This window comes from Conger conger, chromosome 5 (assembly GCF_963514075.1).
Source record: "Conger conger chromosome 5, fConCon1.1, whole genome shotgun sequence".
Taxonomy (NCBI): Eukaryota; Metazoa; Chordata; class Actinopteri; order Anguilliformes; family Congridae; genus Conger; species Conger conger.
The window spans coordinates 54,977,094-54,993,902 of record NC_083764.1 but is presented as its reverse complement, the minus strand read 5'-3'; the positions used below and the strand labels follow the sequence as shown (position 1 = coordinate 54,993,902).

The 16,809-nt window shown below is 46.0% G+C and overlaps 1 protein-coding gene across 1 annotated transcript in view; it reads left to right on the top strand.

The window, feature by feature from the left end:
- The window catches only part of brinp2 (bone morphogenetic protein/retinoic acid inducible neural-specific 2), a 121,424-nt gene that overhangs the window by 31,754 nt on the left and 72,861 nt on the right, over window positions 1–16,809 (top strand). Inside the window, exon 2 of the mRNA XM_061242149.1 lies at window positions 12,668–12,990. Coding sequence (XP_061098133.1) covers window positions 12,719–12,990 — 272 coding nt within the window. The 5' untranslated portion in view covers window positions 12,668–12,718. The remainder of the gene's footprint in view (window positions 1–12,667; window positions 12,991–16,809) is intronic.

Genomic DNA, 16,809 nt, shown 5'->3' with positions numbered 1-16,809 from the left:
TTTTTTACGGGAAGTGGGAGGATAATGGATAATTACTCCGGCTGGATAATGGATTCCCTGCTGCCGGGGCATGGAGCTTATTGAGAATCTGGGCGACCTAGCTGACCCCCTCTGCTTTCGCACACTATCACTGCTATAAATCCGTCTCTGGGTCATTATCGTACGCGGAGGAGGATCTTTATACCGGGACCCGGGCTGCCACTTTCCATTTAGCCCTGTCTGGGGTGGTAGCAGTGACCCCTCAAATCACCCCCTTCCCCCCTCCTCCCTCCACATCAAACTGCACGGTGCAGAGATGAAGCTCGTTAGCGCCTGCCCGCTAAGCACCGGGGGGGGGGCGGGTACAGGCTGTCCTGGTAGAGCCGGGGCTCTGATCGATCTCCGCTGTGTTCCCCTTCCCCTCCGCACCCTCTCCCTCCCCAGCCTCTCTTCCCGAGCAGCTGGGGTTAAAGGTCACGCTCATTGCACATTGCGCTCAAGCACGTAAATATGGAAGAAGCACAGTTCTTTTGTAAACCTTCATAATGTCATGGTTCGGTGATTCGAAAGCTATGTAAAACGGATAGACGCTAAGCGATCAAGATTGGGACAAATGTATTTGGACTGCGACACTGTTTTGGTTGTTCTGGCTCTGCACTCCAGCACGTTGAATTTGAAATGAAATGATGAACAGGAATTTCAGCCCTGTTTATACATTCAGTAGGTATAGGCATTATGCATGGATGACTCTCTGTGCTTGTTTCTCTGTTCACACTTTATAACCTAGAGCAGAGTCAGGAGACATATTGATTGCAATTTGTTGGATACCATTTCAGATTTTCGACAGCTTGGCCTTTGACTTCAGTCATAATAATAGGTTACATATTTTTGAGGATAGACAAAGGTTGTGGCACAAACACACAGACACACACACATGAAATATTTTAATGTCTTATTACTCATACTTTATCACAGCTCATACTATAGGCTAATGAGATTAATAAGATAATAATAGACTGAATGTTGTTTGGGCCACTTTCCCTCCAGAATGGTGTTACAGTACCATTGCACTTACCTGTCTTTGTTAATGAACGCATTAACAAATTAACAGGCAGCCATAACGACAAGCGGGTTATAAACGTACGTTCACATAAACCGCATTTGAATTAATGAACAATTAAAACTTTCTGTGCGGCTTGACACTGTTCAATTCCCCCTTGTCAAAAACAGAATTTTAATGAATTCCTTGGCATTGTAATTACAGCGCCGAGTCGCGGAGCAGTGGCAAAGGGTGCCGTTCGAGACGGCTCGGCGGCGGAGGCAGATGAATTTGTTTTGAGACTGAAATCAAATCTGTAGGTGAGACTCGCGAGGCCTTCCCCAGGGATTGCAGAAGCATCTGCTCCAGGTGAAGGAAGTTCATTTTAACACGGTTCCGCACACCGATTGCAACATGTTAATGTCTAACCGCCGGGGTGCGACAAAAAACAGGGGTGGCGGTGGCACCTTGGAGTTAAGGCACACCGGGGGGAAACGGGGGGGCCTCGTCCCGGTGATTATGCAGTGACTGGACTATACTTAGCAAATGTACGCAGCCAACTGCAAGGGAATGTGAGAGCAACGGAATCTACATTCGGTGTTATGCCTCGACGTTAACACACGCGCATATCTGCATTAACCCGAGAAGATAGTTCACTGCATTCCCTCAACCGAGTAGCAAAAGATGATTGAAAATGGCGTACACGGCCCACCCCGCTCCAGTCATGTCGGTTATGTTCCCGGAAGGTTCTGGAAGCAGCCGGGGAAGAGTAACCTTAACATGGAGAGCGCCACCCCCCCCACCCTCTGTGGCCCTCCAACTGATCATCACCCCCAGTGCATAATCTCTTGATCCCTCTCGAGCCGGCTGCCAGGCGATATCTGTCAATACCTCCGCCCGGGTCACAGAGGCGAGCCGCGGGTGTCAAAGGGGGCAGGACGCGGCGGCTCTTCGACCCGAGAGGAAGCGGGAGAAGTTCACGCCGGTGAGACCGCTACAGGTGCTTCCAGGCAAAGGCCAACTCAAAATGTCACGGCCCGAGGTCGCCCCGCCGACGCCGGGCGGCAATTATTCTGAGGATTAGCGCAGAAGACTTCCTCTGTTGAAGCGCTAATGGCGGTAATGAGGCGAAAAGATCGCGTCTCTGTGTGGAGCTCCGTTCGCTCGGTCGTTCGGTGCGGCTGATGTTTGTGTGAAAATCCGCCCGTTTGCCGTTAGATTTAGAAGCTCGCGGTGTTTTATTTACACCCATGGCCCCCGCCGAGCGACAGTTCGACTGGCTTGCGTCGAGGACAAGATGGCCGTTAAAACAACACAGATGGGGTTTTAACGGTGCGGCGTTAATCTAATATGAAGCCCGGTTAATTATCAAGGGTACGCGTTATCCGAGTGATGTATAGCCAATTACTTTACCTTGGATACCATGTCGTGTTTGCCGAGGAACAACAGCTGGACTGTAAAGCAATACCAGATCGTTGATCCCAGGATACCGGGAGACTTCTCGAATCAAACAGCTGGAAAATATGAGCCAACCCAGATTCCCACAGATAGACGGTTGTGTCTTAATTATCAGGCACAAGGGAAATTTAGGAGGTATTGATGAGTCTTAATTACCCATATGCTTGTTCGGCAGACTTTAGCCTCAGTGGAACTTGCTTTCGAGCTTTCGCCGTAGTAAACCTGCTTAACTCTTTCTCTGACTGGTCTTCGGAGGAGACCCTCTGGAGAACATCTGGTCCCTCTATTGCTGACTCCACTTCTTCGTTAACAACCTACAGTTGTTGCCAAACACCTGCCACCCATTTTGAAAATCATGCAGAGCACACATTTAACGTTGCCTATAAATGTCGGAGTATATATGTATGTGTGGCTGAAGATGTGTAAATCTGATTGTTTTCAGATCGCAGATTATTTAATGCAAGTCTCCCTTCCCAGCCCCTATACCTACTTAATACCCTGAGTCTCTTTCTGTTCCAGTTTCATAATCCATGGATATCTTCCCAACTGCACAATTGTATTTATTTACTTGAGAAATGGTTTCCCACGGCAATCTTGGAGAACAGACAAAAGGCTTTGTGACAGGGGGAAAAAAACATTTTTTCAACATTCTGTATTACGGTGTTAAATTCATTGGGTCAAGGCTGCAGTAGAGATGTTATTAATAATAGAATATGTGGGTTTACAGATGGATATTACTTTTTTCTTTCTTTCTTTCTTTCTTTCTTTCTTTCTTTCTTTCTTGTCATAACTATCTCCACCTCCTCCCCAGGCCTTAGCCAGAGCATTCCTTTGCTGTTTGAGAGTGCAGACGTGCTAGGTAAAGAACACAGGCGAACAGAAACGCTCCCTTGAACCCCGCAGCAGAAAGAGTCACGTGCAGCGGATGACATCGCAGTTCAATCTTTCGCAGTCGGGGTCTGACGGACGCTTGAGGACCGCGTGGGCTAACGTGTGACAGCTGGCGTGTAGCGGCGTAGGAGGAGGTTCGAGGATAATTGCTGTCGTCCTTGTGTCAGAACCACCTTGAACAAGATTTGCACTCTGAAGCTCACACAAAGTTCTAAAGCTCTACCCACCGGCTTCAGGTGGCTCTACGAGATTCCACAGCGCGCTCCACTTTGAACTAAGAGCTCCCCCACAGAAGGAAGGGGAAGCACGGTGCGTCAGGGGAGAGGGAAATTAACGTCGGGAAACGCTATTCCTCTGACATGAAAAGCACTGCCAATGGGAGCTTCCCCTTTTCTTTCCCTGGGCAGTTACGATACGATATGCCACATTGCCAGGCAGTGGAAGATCAGTGCTGTTCCTTGTTTTCCCTGGGCAGTTACGATACGATATGCCACATTGCCGGGCAGTGGAAGATCAGTGCTATTCCTTTTCCGTTTCCTTTTACTCGTGACCTGATACGTAGCCAGCTGAGGGAGCCGCGTGCCATTCTCTGTGGGCTTAAAAGTTGTTTTTACAAAAGTAGACCTGAGACCTCAAACTGATGGCTTCACGGATCAATAGACTGTTAGAAGTTAAAAAAAGAGAGACCTGGACACAAAATATCTCGACTCAGCGATTATGTAGTAAAATAGAATTATTAACAGGGGCATAGTCATCCTTGATCACTGCATTGATTTTGTTGCTTTAATTCTTTTTCCTTTTGACGTATTCTTCTGCTGTCAGCTCCGTCAGTGTTTTGTCAGAACTAACTGAATTTGGTGAGAAGATAGGACCTGTCCCAGACACAAAATCACTCAATGCAGGGCTTAAGAGACACTATTTAACATACACTACAGAGCCACTTTTGCAGATCATTGAAAATCCATTAAAATAGCCAGGGGGTTGCAGCACTTTAAATTATTTGAATTCACCCTATTGGATATGTAGTATTAATATCCTCTTGGATGCCACCCTATTTGACATCTAATATTGATATCCTATTGGATATCACGTTATAGGATATCTTATAATTTAGCATAAGCAACATCGTCCCAGTCATCATCTATCAATTCTCAGACATTACAATTATTATTTTTTTTTAAATAACTTAATTCCACATTATTACATTTCATTCACAATTGTGTCTAGCAAATCTTTTGAAATTGGTGTAGAGGGGTACAATATATTACTATTTGTTTAAATGATGTCGCTGCACTGATGGATCTGAACGAGGCAGGCCTATTTGATAAAAGAATATGAGTGATCATATAACATGTATAATTGAAAGGTCATAAATCCGACAAATGTATTTTTTAAGATTTTTTCTTGTATAGATTTATAAAGGCAATAAGGACAAATATCATCTTAATACATCACCTATTGCCTTCCAGCTGGATCATTTTCATCTGGCAATTTCTAAAAATAATATTATGTACAAACCAAATGTTAGTGTTTCTGTACTGATGCTGAAAATATATAATAACACTAATGGTGGGCATTCATAGAGTGTTTTTTGGGGGAAAATTGCCTCAGCCACCACCAAAGTGTACTAGCTATCTGGCTTATACCTACTGTAGCCATTTTGCACCAGAACCCTCACCACACTTCACCTGAGGTCGGGCGGGAGAGAACGAGTCTTAGCCAATTAAACGGGGGGAATGATGAGGTGGCAGGCTGAGAATTAGGCCAGGCCCCCTGGGAGCCCTGCGCTCCCTGCGATGAGTATTGTGGGATCTTTAATGACCACGGCGAGGCAGAACCTCGCTTTAACCCCTCATCCAAAAGACATCGAACCTTAGACTTAGATACCTCTCACTGAGGCCATGCTGGCAGAAACCCTTGGTTTTGCTGCACTTGCAGCAAGATCTACCTCCTTAATCTCCAACATGGAGGCGCTAACTGGTAACGGAAGCCGCAGCCACCAGGTATGAGGGCTTCGGATTGAGCAAATAAACTAATTATACCCATTATGGTTATAGATTGGCCTCAAGCTACTGTCGGGGACAATTTGGGCCAAGCGCGCAGTTTTAAAGTTCCCCTTCTTTGTTGCCGCAGCCTTAATTGAGCCACCGCCTGCCTTTCTTTAAGAAGACATCCGCCCCACGGCGGTCGGTGATCCGTGAGCCCCGCTGGGAACAGCTGTCCGGGCTGCTGAGTCGCTGGAACGGGGGAGAGGAAGTGTCGGAGCTGGGGCAGGATGGGCAGGCTTCACGGTAATGAGACCGCACCTGGTCTTCTTCTCCTCAGACATATCCGCGGCGGGCTACGACCGCCTGCTCCGGGCACCTTGCCTGAGGGCGCGTACAAAACAGCTGCTGCTCAAGCCACTCACCTGAGGATAAGGTGAGGGCGACTCGCCTACGGTACAGAGCCGGAATGGACGCCCGCGTTTCAGTTACACGACCGCCAGGGGTGCGGATTTCACTCTCGAAAGATACTCCACCAAAAAAATCCGAACGTAATGATTTTCTACTTACAGTACATCGAGTGCGCTCGATCTAGACAGATTGAAAATTTTTTTTAAATAATTTGTATAATTCTTCCTTAATGGCTTACTGAATGATGAATCCAGCAGAGAACAGCGGGGAAAGGGCTGTCAAGACACAGATATGATTTCTATCACTTGGCAGATGCCAAGGCAGGCACTACAGGTTGGGAATTGTAAGGATGCGGTGCTTGGATAATGAGGGGGGAAGGGGGAGGGGGGGGGGTGTAGATTTTCTGTCCTCTTTGTAATACCATCCTATTGAATTCCTGACCCATGCAGCTTGCCTTAGGTAAGCAAATATAAAGGCACTGACATTATGCAAGATGCCCATTAAATGTCAGGGCTAAATTCGGTGCTTCTTCCATTGTCTCTGTGGCATTTTCAGTATGTCTTCCGTATTTATAATTTGATAGAACCTCGGGGGGAGGCAAAGACCATCAGATTTCACTTCAGAGGCGCCTCTTTTCATGCCCCAGCTCTTCTGAAAGGCAGATTTCACACGCCGTGCCGCGGCCAGCCCTGAATCCGCCTTACTGCAGGGGAAGAAAACATTCATTCCTGAGGATGATTTATTTATTTATTTATTTGTGTTCTGCTTTGTTTCTGGCCTTTTCCCGCCTCATGTGAAGGACGGCGTGAGACGTGGGCCGTTGATTTGGGCCCCTGGGCGTTACTGTGCTTTAAAGGCGCTGAGGTTCTGTGCTGAAAATTAAGATGGGACGCAGCTAGAGCCCCCTTCTCCCTCCAACCCCCCCTACCCCCCAAGCCTGACTTTAGACACAACAAACCCCCTGATTAATTTTCCCTGCCAACTCAAACCTTTTGTATCAAATCTCTTATCTGGCTCTCAGCATGGCAGCCCTGATGGCCAACACAGAGGGTTATAATGGGGGGTGAGCAGGGGGGTGATTAGAGGGGGGGTGGTTTACAGATGATCCAGGAAGCGGGAGCAGTTCCAGCGGTTTACAAAAGATCTCTCCGGCGGATGCACGGAGCACAATCTTTTCTTTTCACTTGCAGCAGGATGAGCAAAGCGTGAAATTCAGCAGTAAATTGGGCTGGGCTCTGATAGGCACAGAAGTGGGCAGGACCCTGAGGAGAGATGGAGAGAAAGGGGGGGGGGGGGGGAGTATTCATTCAGAGCCACTTAACAAGGAAGCCATTTGCATTTGTGTTTTTAAACTAATTTATCAAGTTTCACTTTAAATATCAGCAGATATCTATTGCAAAACTTTTGGGTTATTTAATGGTGTTTCAGCATACACTCTCAGTTAACAGGGTTCTGAAAGGGTTGTTTGGCTTGATTCCACAGAGGAACTGTTAAGTGGGGGGTGACATTGACTCAGGAGGTATTGTAAGAGCAGTCGTTTGGCAGTCGGAGGGTTGCTTGTTCGATCCTCCGCCCTGGATGTGTCGAAGCGTCCCTGAGAAAGACACCACTTGCTCCTGAAGAGCTGGTTGGTGCCTTGCATCGCAGCCAATCCCTGTGGGTGTGTGAGTGTGTGTATGAATGGGTGAATGAGAAGCATCAATTGTACAGTGCTTTGGATAGGCGCTATATAAATGCAGACCATTTGCCATTTTAGTTTTTTATGGAACCTGCTATCAAAGGTGTGAAGTGTGAAAGCTCCCAGACAAGGAACTATTTTGCCAGACAAAAAACCCTTTAACCTCTTCAATGGAATCACAGAGCTCTGACTGGAACCATTTTCTTCTGAGAGTGTAGGGACATGAATGAAGGGTTATCGAAGTGTCGTACTCACTACATGAAGCTAACGTGTATACAAATACCCTTAAATAAAAGCTGAGAATGTGCAAGTGAACTGTTTGAATAAGTCTAAAATTGTGGAGTTGTTGAATAAGTCTAAAATTGTGGAGTAAAGAGCCACATCAACAAAAAAAACGTGGCGCTGACTGCATTTCAAAACCTGGTCATATATTCACCTTGGATACTTCTGTTCCAGTCCAGAATACTGTTTGCTCTGCCATTTCTCAGAAGCGCATCCCCACCCTCTGTTTTTTTTTGACCCATAATTACATTTCTCTTACTTCCTGCGCCTTTTCAGGTGGCAGCGGTTTGGAGAAAGAGAGATGGAGGGCGGATAACCGAGAGAGGCAGGACGGCGTGAGAAGAAGTTTGGAAAATGGAAAAGGGCGAGCGAGACGGAGATATAATGATAAGGCGAGGTGCGGTGGAGAAAGGCAGGTGATGGAGACAGTAGGAGTGAGAAAAAGGAAGGAGGAGAGATATTTCTGCAGGAAAACAGGATATAATTACATTTCTTTTATTAGAACTACCGGGTTTGAGAGAGAGGGAGAGAGAGAGAGAGAGAGAGAGAGAGAGAGAGAGAGAGAGAGAGAATAAGACTCCGTGAGGAAACTGGAACACGTATTTCACCTATTTTGGGACCGCATGACTTCCCGATAAAGCTCCCATCCCGCTATCAGTTTACAGAGACGCAGTGAGGAATAAATCTCCCCAAATAGCGCTTTCTTCACTCATTTTTCGGAGAGAAACACTTTTTTCTATCACTTCCAGCCTTTTTGACTCACTTTTGTGCTCAAGACTGTACGCAGTCAATGGCCCGGATTCAATCAAAGTTTGTTATAAACTATGACGAATAACTGTTTATGAGTCTTATTTAGGGAAATTTATTTTTTCATTCTCATCACCAGCACAGTCTGTGGTTTACTGTATGCCAGTTTCTTTTTTTTTTAAGATATTTTTTAGGCCTTTTTCAGCTTTACTGGACAGTATACAGTACAGAGAGACAGGAAGAATGGGAGCGAGAGAGAGGGGAAGACATGCGACAAATGTCGGACGGTCGGATTACGAACCGCCGACGTCGCGGCTCGCAATGAGCATGCGGTCAGTGCTCTACAGGCTGCGCCACCAAGACACCCCCACTGTATGCCAGTTTCAAACAGTTGCATTCAGTTTTTCAAAGTGAAAGTTAAGGTGAAATGGTAATGGAATTGTGTATTAATAGAAGCTCATTCTTACTTGCCTTGATGATCTTTGGTGGTGTGAAGAATTGGCAGAAATAGACAGCAAGATAGGCCTATGGATGGAAAAAAAAAAAAACATGACTATACAACAGAGCTCATAATTATTATTTGTGTTTAGCCTGTTTCAAGAAGACTCAGCGCAGCTATACAGTACCGTGATGCTATCTCTGTCCAGAGGCTATGCTTTAGCTGTTATCTATACTTCTCATTTTCATGCGTGCACCTCCATTTAAACCATGTAATGACGGAACTGAAAAATACTGGAGCAAGTGTGACACACAGGAATTAAACCTGCTTGTTGAAACGGAAGACAAATTTAGCAAATTTGGAAAAGATTTGAAAATGATGTGGAAGAATTTGCAAGGGTCCCAGAGCAAGTGATCTTTGTCCGTACTTATTTGCAGATGTGTCAGTACACCTGCTCTAAATGTTCGACTGTGCACTGCAGGTTTTACACAAAATGTTTAATGCCAAACCTCCCGGGTATCCCGCTGTCTTGATGGATGCTTCCAGCATCTTCTTTCATGGGTACCATTACACAAAAATGTTCCTTATTTCCCGAACCAGCCCCGAAGACAGACTGGGAGCCGAACGAACGAAAGGTGTCAAGAAAGTTCACGGCCTTGCCTAGACGGACCCCTGCGGAAAAGTGATTGTATATTCGTCTTTGTCGGAGTAACTACCGCTGGCTTCCGTACATTTATCTGAAACAATGTTTGCCGGCTTTGATATCGCCTCGGCGTAACATTTTCCAGCAGTTTCCAACCTTAACTCCCACAATGCACCGCTCCTCAAAGGCGCGTATCGCGGCGCTGACAGAAGCAGAAGCCGTACTCCACTGTAAGCGAGACTCCCCCTTTAGGGGAAATTAAAATTTAAAAACGCGGTTTCGTGACAGCGAGGGAAGGGGAAGGCTTCTTTCTCTCCGTTCCAGAGCGTGTCTTTGTATGCCGGTTTGCTTTGCACACGTCCTCATCCAGGGTGAATCCCTTACCCTACTTATTTTACTTTTTTTCATCCCGTTTTTACAGGGGGGATATTTACCGAAGCTATTCGGGTTAAGTACTTGGCTCGAGGGTTCGGCGTTGAAGGCGATCGGCCAGGGAATGAAATCCAGACGCTTTGGGGTAGGAGCCCGGTTTAAACCCCATTGTCCCTGCCTCATCGCAGAGTCAGGCTCCTCTGTGTTTGCCCTATGGTAAAGCGTCCATTTTCTAATGAGGTTTCTATGCGAGATGGAACAACTCAAGAACATCATTTCGAACGACCGGAGACAGATGCGTTCTTTCTGATCTGCAGTATTCTCGCGTGGACAGTATTCTCTGTGTGTCTGCCACCCTTGCCATAATTCATAGACCTGTGAGAGGAAATATAATTAAGGCATGATGTTGCATAATAATTTTCCTGCAACAATATTCTGTTATGCAGCAAAGCTTTCTGTCTCAGCCCAATCTAGAGGCATAGGCTAACATTGGTAGAGAATCTGTCAAAATGGACTCATGGGTCAATATAACAGGTTTAAACTAAAGCGATTGATAAGCCGATATATGATGAACATCTGTACTTTAATTTATTTTTTTATTTTTTAGTTCATTATACGATGACCATCTGTACTTCATTCATTTTTGAACTGCCTTTGCAGGTTTGACACTAACAGCAACATGAGCTAGGGCGGAATGTTCCAGAACGACGTCGGCGATTTCATTCGCAGTGCCCTGGCATTTTGAAAACGTGTGTGACAAACAGAGAAGACTTTAATGACTGAGACAACATATGTGACATTTCCACGAAACACTGTGCTATTATGGGATGGCATTTTAGCGCTGAGGAGAGAGAGACGCTCGTGCTGTGAGCCCATTGATCTCGGAGTACCATCGAAAAATACGAATAACGCTGAAACATTCGATGATGAGAACAGGCCGTCCAGGTTCATCTATACAACATGTAGTGAACGGGCATCAGAAATGTCACTCCGATTAAATGGATGGTACATTGGGAGCAACAGCTACCTTCATAAGCATAGATTGTGGGGTAGATAGGGAGACATCGCACCCCCGATATTTCATATAAATTCATCTCCAGACTAGTGCGCTTGTAAGACTTGGTGTTTGACTATGCTCGACAAGGTGGTCCAGCAGAGTGTCTCCCCCAACACTGATTGTTTTCCATATTTATTTTTAAGTGTCTACTGTGTAAATCATATGGCACTTATCTGCATATATGTATTGTTCTATAAACAGGAAGAGTGTGGCCTACCGACTCTGTTTAAAATGAACAGAAGAGCTCTGCTCTAGTACCCAGAACTGTGTCAATTCTGGTCTTCAGCCTCTTAAAAGCCTCTGCTTCCATTGCATACCATGTTGAGTTACCCCGTGAATGAACATCTCTCTGTGTGGACAAATACTTACTGGCTACAGTGCAGTATTCACATTTAATTGATTACTGCCTTGATTGACTGACAGAACTCAGTGGGAAATATGCACTGATGACCCCTCTTGTAATCCCCTGAATGTCACTCAAATCTAACCTAGGTCAAATACGTAATTGTTTTGGATCAAGCTTTACTCAGCTTGCCTGGTGAATTGGAACCTATGAAATACTCTCAAAAAGTGCAAACCCCTGCCTACTCGTCCCCTTGGTAGGCTCAAACGCACAAGGCAAAACCAATCAAGCACAGACAAGTATTTTAATCCAAAAAAAAACTATGATATATTTGACCCAGGTCTGGTACACACTTAAAATAATTGCAACCAAACTTATTTCACCTGAGAGTCTCTTATGTAATCACTGTTGTTGGACTCTCTGGAGAAGAACGCCAGCTAAGTGACTGTACTGTAATATCAGTTAATAAAGGCAACCATTTCATAAAGTAATACTTTACAGAAAAATAAAAGCATTAGTTAAAGTGACTAATTAAAAGTCCTTCCAACACTTACAAATCTCAACACAAAATAATGCACTGCAGACTGTTCTATTAATCCCGTTAAGCTGAAACAGCAGTTGGAACAGCACTCGCTTCCACGATATGATGTATATGCAAGTGAAATGAATCTTTCAGGTAGAATTTTTGGAAGGCTAAGCAGAGCCGTAACCTATAACTCTGTGGGGAAGAATACGAGCCGCTGCGTGAAAGGATACACATCGGAGGGGAACGGAAAATTGACAGACATTTGGTCTAAATGCAAACCCACTGGTACAGTCCACAATGAAGTAAAAACTCAACACAAATAATTTTCCAGGAAGTGGAGGGGAAAAAAGCTTTGGTGTGAAAATACACAAGTATAACAATGTTATTCATGTTATGGAATATACTGTATAAGATGTGTTCATACGGTTATGAAAAACCTTTGTGTTGTCTTAAGGGTCAAAAATGACCCGCCACTATGTTTAACAGCAGAGAAAACCCGCTAAATAAACTTGAAATTTGATGACAAAGTTTGTGATGAGTGACAGGTTATTTCTTCATGCAAAATAGATTTGGGGTTTAACATTCGATGAAGCTGCTTTATTTTAGGGGTTTAGTGAAGGTGGGTCATTTTTTACCCTTATACAGAATGTTAAGACTACACAAGGGTTACGATGTGTTCGGTGGTTATAAAGAACTGACTAAACTGAGAAAAAAAGTTCATCTTGATTTCAGCGTGTCTTTAATGTCAATGAAATCCCGTTTGGCTTTGGCCGCCCCTGTCTCACCACCCTCTCCCCTCTGTCTCCCTCCCCCGCAGGCCTAGGGGGGATTGGCAGAAGAATGCAGGTCCCGTGTGTCCGGGGGCAGGATGGCGTTGCGTTGGCAGAGTGCGCAGGCTGGTAGATGGTCGCTGTTGATGCTCCTATGGCAGTGGACGGTGCTGGGCCCCCTGGGATGGGTGCTGGTCCTGGCGGCCGCGCCCGATCAGAGCCCCGCCTCCCTCGCCGCCGTGCCGGCGCCCCCCGGTGGCCGGCTGGACTGGCTGCTGTCTGACAAGGGCCCGTTCCACCGCTGCCCCGAGTACTCGGAGTTCAAGGAGCGGTTCCAGCAGGGCTTCACCACGCGCTACAAGATCTACAGGTGAGGCCCATTCTCTTAGACCACCTGGTGGCTTATACCACACACTACAAGATCTACAGGTGAGGCCAGTTCTCTTAGACCACCTGGTGGTTTACACCACATGCTACAAGATCTACAGGTGAGGCCAGTTCTCTTAGACCACCTGGTGGTTTACACCACACGCTACAAGATCTACAGGTGAGGCTCGTTCTCTTAGACCACCTGGTGGCTTACACCACACACTACAAGATCTACAGGTGAGGCCAGTTCTCTTAGACCACCTGGTGGTTTACACCACATGCTACAAGATCTACAGGTGAGGCCAGTTCTCTTAGACCACCTGGTGGTTTACACAACACGCTACAAGATCTACAGGTGAGGCCCGTTCTCTTAGACCACCTGGTGGTTTACACCACACACTACAAGATCTACAGGTGAGGCCCGTTCTCTTAGACCACCTGGTGGCTTACACCACACACTACAAGATCTGCAGGTGAGGCCCGTTCTCTTAGACCACCTGGTGGTTTACACCACACACTAAAAGATCTACAGGTGAGGTCCGTTCTCTTAGACCACCTGGTGGTTTACACCACACACTACAAGATCTACAGGTGAGGCCAGTTCCCTTAGACCACCTGGTGGTTTACACCACATGCTACAAGATCTACAGGTGAGGCCCATTCTCTTAGACCACCTGGTGGTTTACACCACGCACTACAAGATCTACAGGTGAGGCCTGTTCTCCCAGACCACCTGGTGGTTTACATCACGCACTACAAGATCTACAGGTGAGACCCGTTCTTTGAGACCACCTGGTGGTTTACACCACACACTACAAGATCTACAGTTGAGGTCCGTTCTCTTAGACCACCTGGTGGTTTACACCACACACTACAAGATCTACAGGTGAGGCCAGTTCTCTTAGACCACCTGGTGGTTTACACCACACACTACAAGATCTACAGGTGAGGCCAGTTCTCTTAGACCACCTGGTGGTTTACACCACATGCTACAAGATCTACAGGTGAGGCCAGTTCTCTTAGACCACCTGGTGGTTTACACCACACACTACAAGATCTACAGGTGAGGCCAGTTCTCTTAGACCACCTGGTGGTTTACACCACATGCTACAAGATCTACAGGTGAGACCCGTTCTTTGAGACCACCTGGTGGCTTACACCACACACTACAAGATCTACAGGTGAGGTCCGTTCTCTTAGACCACCTGGTGGTTTACACCACACACTACAAGATATACAGGTGAGGCCCATTCTCTTAGACCACCTGGTGGTTTACACCACACACTACAAGATCTACAGGTGAGGCCCATTCTCTTAGACCACCTGGTGGCTTATACCACGCACTACAAGATCTACAGGTGAGGCCAGTTCTCTTAGACCACCTGGTGGTTTACACCACATGCTACAAGATCTACAGGTGAGGCCCGTTCTCTTAGACCACCAGGTGGTTTACACCACACGCTACAAGATCTACAGGTGAAGCCCGTTCTCTTAGACCACCTGGTGGCTTACACCACACACTACAAGATCTACAAGTGAGGCCAGTTCTCTTAGACCACCTGGTGGTTTACACCACATGCTACAAGATCTACAGGTGAGGCCCGTTCTCTTAGACCACCTGGTGGTTTACACCACACACTACAAGATCTACAGGTGAGGCCCGTTCTCTTAGACCACCTGGTGGTTTACACCACACACTACAAGATCTACAGGTGAGGCCTGTTCTCTTAGACCACCTGGTGGTTTACATCACGCACTACAACATCTACAGGTGAGACCCGTTCTTTGAGACCACCTAGTGGGTTATACCACATGCTCCAAGATCTACAGGTGAGGCCCGTTCTCTTTGACCACCTGGTGGTTTACACCACACACTACAAGATCTACAGGTGAGGCCTGTTCTCTGAGACCACATGGTGACAGTGACAGTCTCCACCTTGTGTATCTAAATTATTTGTAAAGCTGTTTTACTATGGTTCTGGGTATAATTTTGTTCCAATTATAGACAAACTGTAGACTGCTTAAAACATTAAGGTGAACAAAACATCCCTTTCAGCCGCTGTTAGCAAGCTAATGCATTTAGGTTGCTTCATTCACGTTACCCACAAAAATCTAACTAGTGATAATTAACCCAGGAGAGAACACAAATATCTCATTAGATGGCTCTTGACAGAACATTCTAATGCTGTTGTCACAATCAGTACTGGCAATAGAGAAATTAAATCTAGAATTTCTTTTGACATTAAAAAAAACCAAGGTTTAACTGAACTATTAGTGCTACTGATTGGCCAGTCTACCGTCACATCTGACTCCCAGGTAAAAGGAGGGTGGAAAACCAGCAGTTCTCAGCCCAAAATGACTGTGAGTTGATGATCTACACTGTAAAACTACAGCTAAGAAAACTTTGGCCTGAAATCAATCAACATTCATCCTTCAGCAGTGTATGTTGGAAAGCTCTGTTCTAACAAATGCGAGGCCATCTGAATATCTGTTTCACGACTGCTCAAAAATAGACCTGGATTCAAGCAACATTTGCTCTTAATTTTCACTTACAAATGAATGCGAAAACTAGATTTCCCTCTGTAATTTAGGCTGTTATTTTCGTGATTGCCAAACTCAAACGATGCGTGCGTAGCCTAAAAAAACTCACTTCATTTGAAAGTCGAAGTGAAGGATAAATGTTGTTTGAATCCGGGCCAAGGTTTTAAGCGACCGTAAGAGCTGACAAAGCCAAAACAGAAGGGCTGTTCAAGTGACCCGCAGTATATCACGACAGCACTTTCCCAAGCACACACACACTGTTTTAAAGGCCGCTTAATCAAATAGGGCTTAATTTCACACAAAATATGGAAGGCACACAGCGGGTCAGCGAGGTGGGGTATCTGAACGTCTACGCCGTGCCATCAAAATATATTCTGCGAAAGCGTGTCACCACCAAAGCGGACTGCACCCATACAGGCAACCTCAGAGGACCCCAGAGTCCACGGGCTGGGTTCCAGGCAGCCACTTAAACCAGCCAAATCAAACTAATCATGGTCTTCATTAAATGAAATTGGGCTTGCCTCCCAGCCTGGAGTTATTAGGGACTTAAACAGAGCAAGGCACTAAATAAAGCAGCGTTATTTTAATTCGCCCTTTTTAAACGGTTTAAAGCGAGCGAACATAGTGGAGATTGCGGTGGGTGATTTTGTACGCCCTTGCTGACGCGTTCCCCGCGGTCACATGGGTAGACGCATCACTGCTCTTGGGTCACTTATGCCATCCTATGGAAAGTGTCTTATGCAGACAGTAAGGGTAGTAACTTTGGTTTGGTAGAGCCACAGGGTCTGCTGGCTTCGGTAAATAGACTGCATTAACGCAGTTAATTAACTGTCTCCAAAGCGTGATACAACTACAATTTCATCTCCACCACCCATTCACACTTTCACACACCAATGGCAACACGCTACCATGCAACAATCTGTTCAGGAGCAACTGGGGGTTTGGTGTCTTTCTCAGGGACACTTCAACACACCCAGGGTGGGGAATTGAACGGGCAGCCCTCCCACTGCCAGACAACCATTCTTACCGTCTGAGCTAATGTCGGCCCAATTGCATTCCAATTCAAAAATCAAAAACCAATTCAGACCCACGAATCCAGGTGGGCTGAATTAACTGCGTTATCAACTGCTTTATTTGACAATTACGCAATGGGCTGAAAGGAACCCCAGCAGACCCATAGCCTGCTGATGGAACGTCTACCTGTAGCAGTAAATTGGTGTCATTGTGCTCTGTGTGAATAGAGAGACAGACACAGACAGGAAGACTGACAAATATAAAC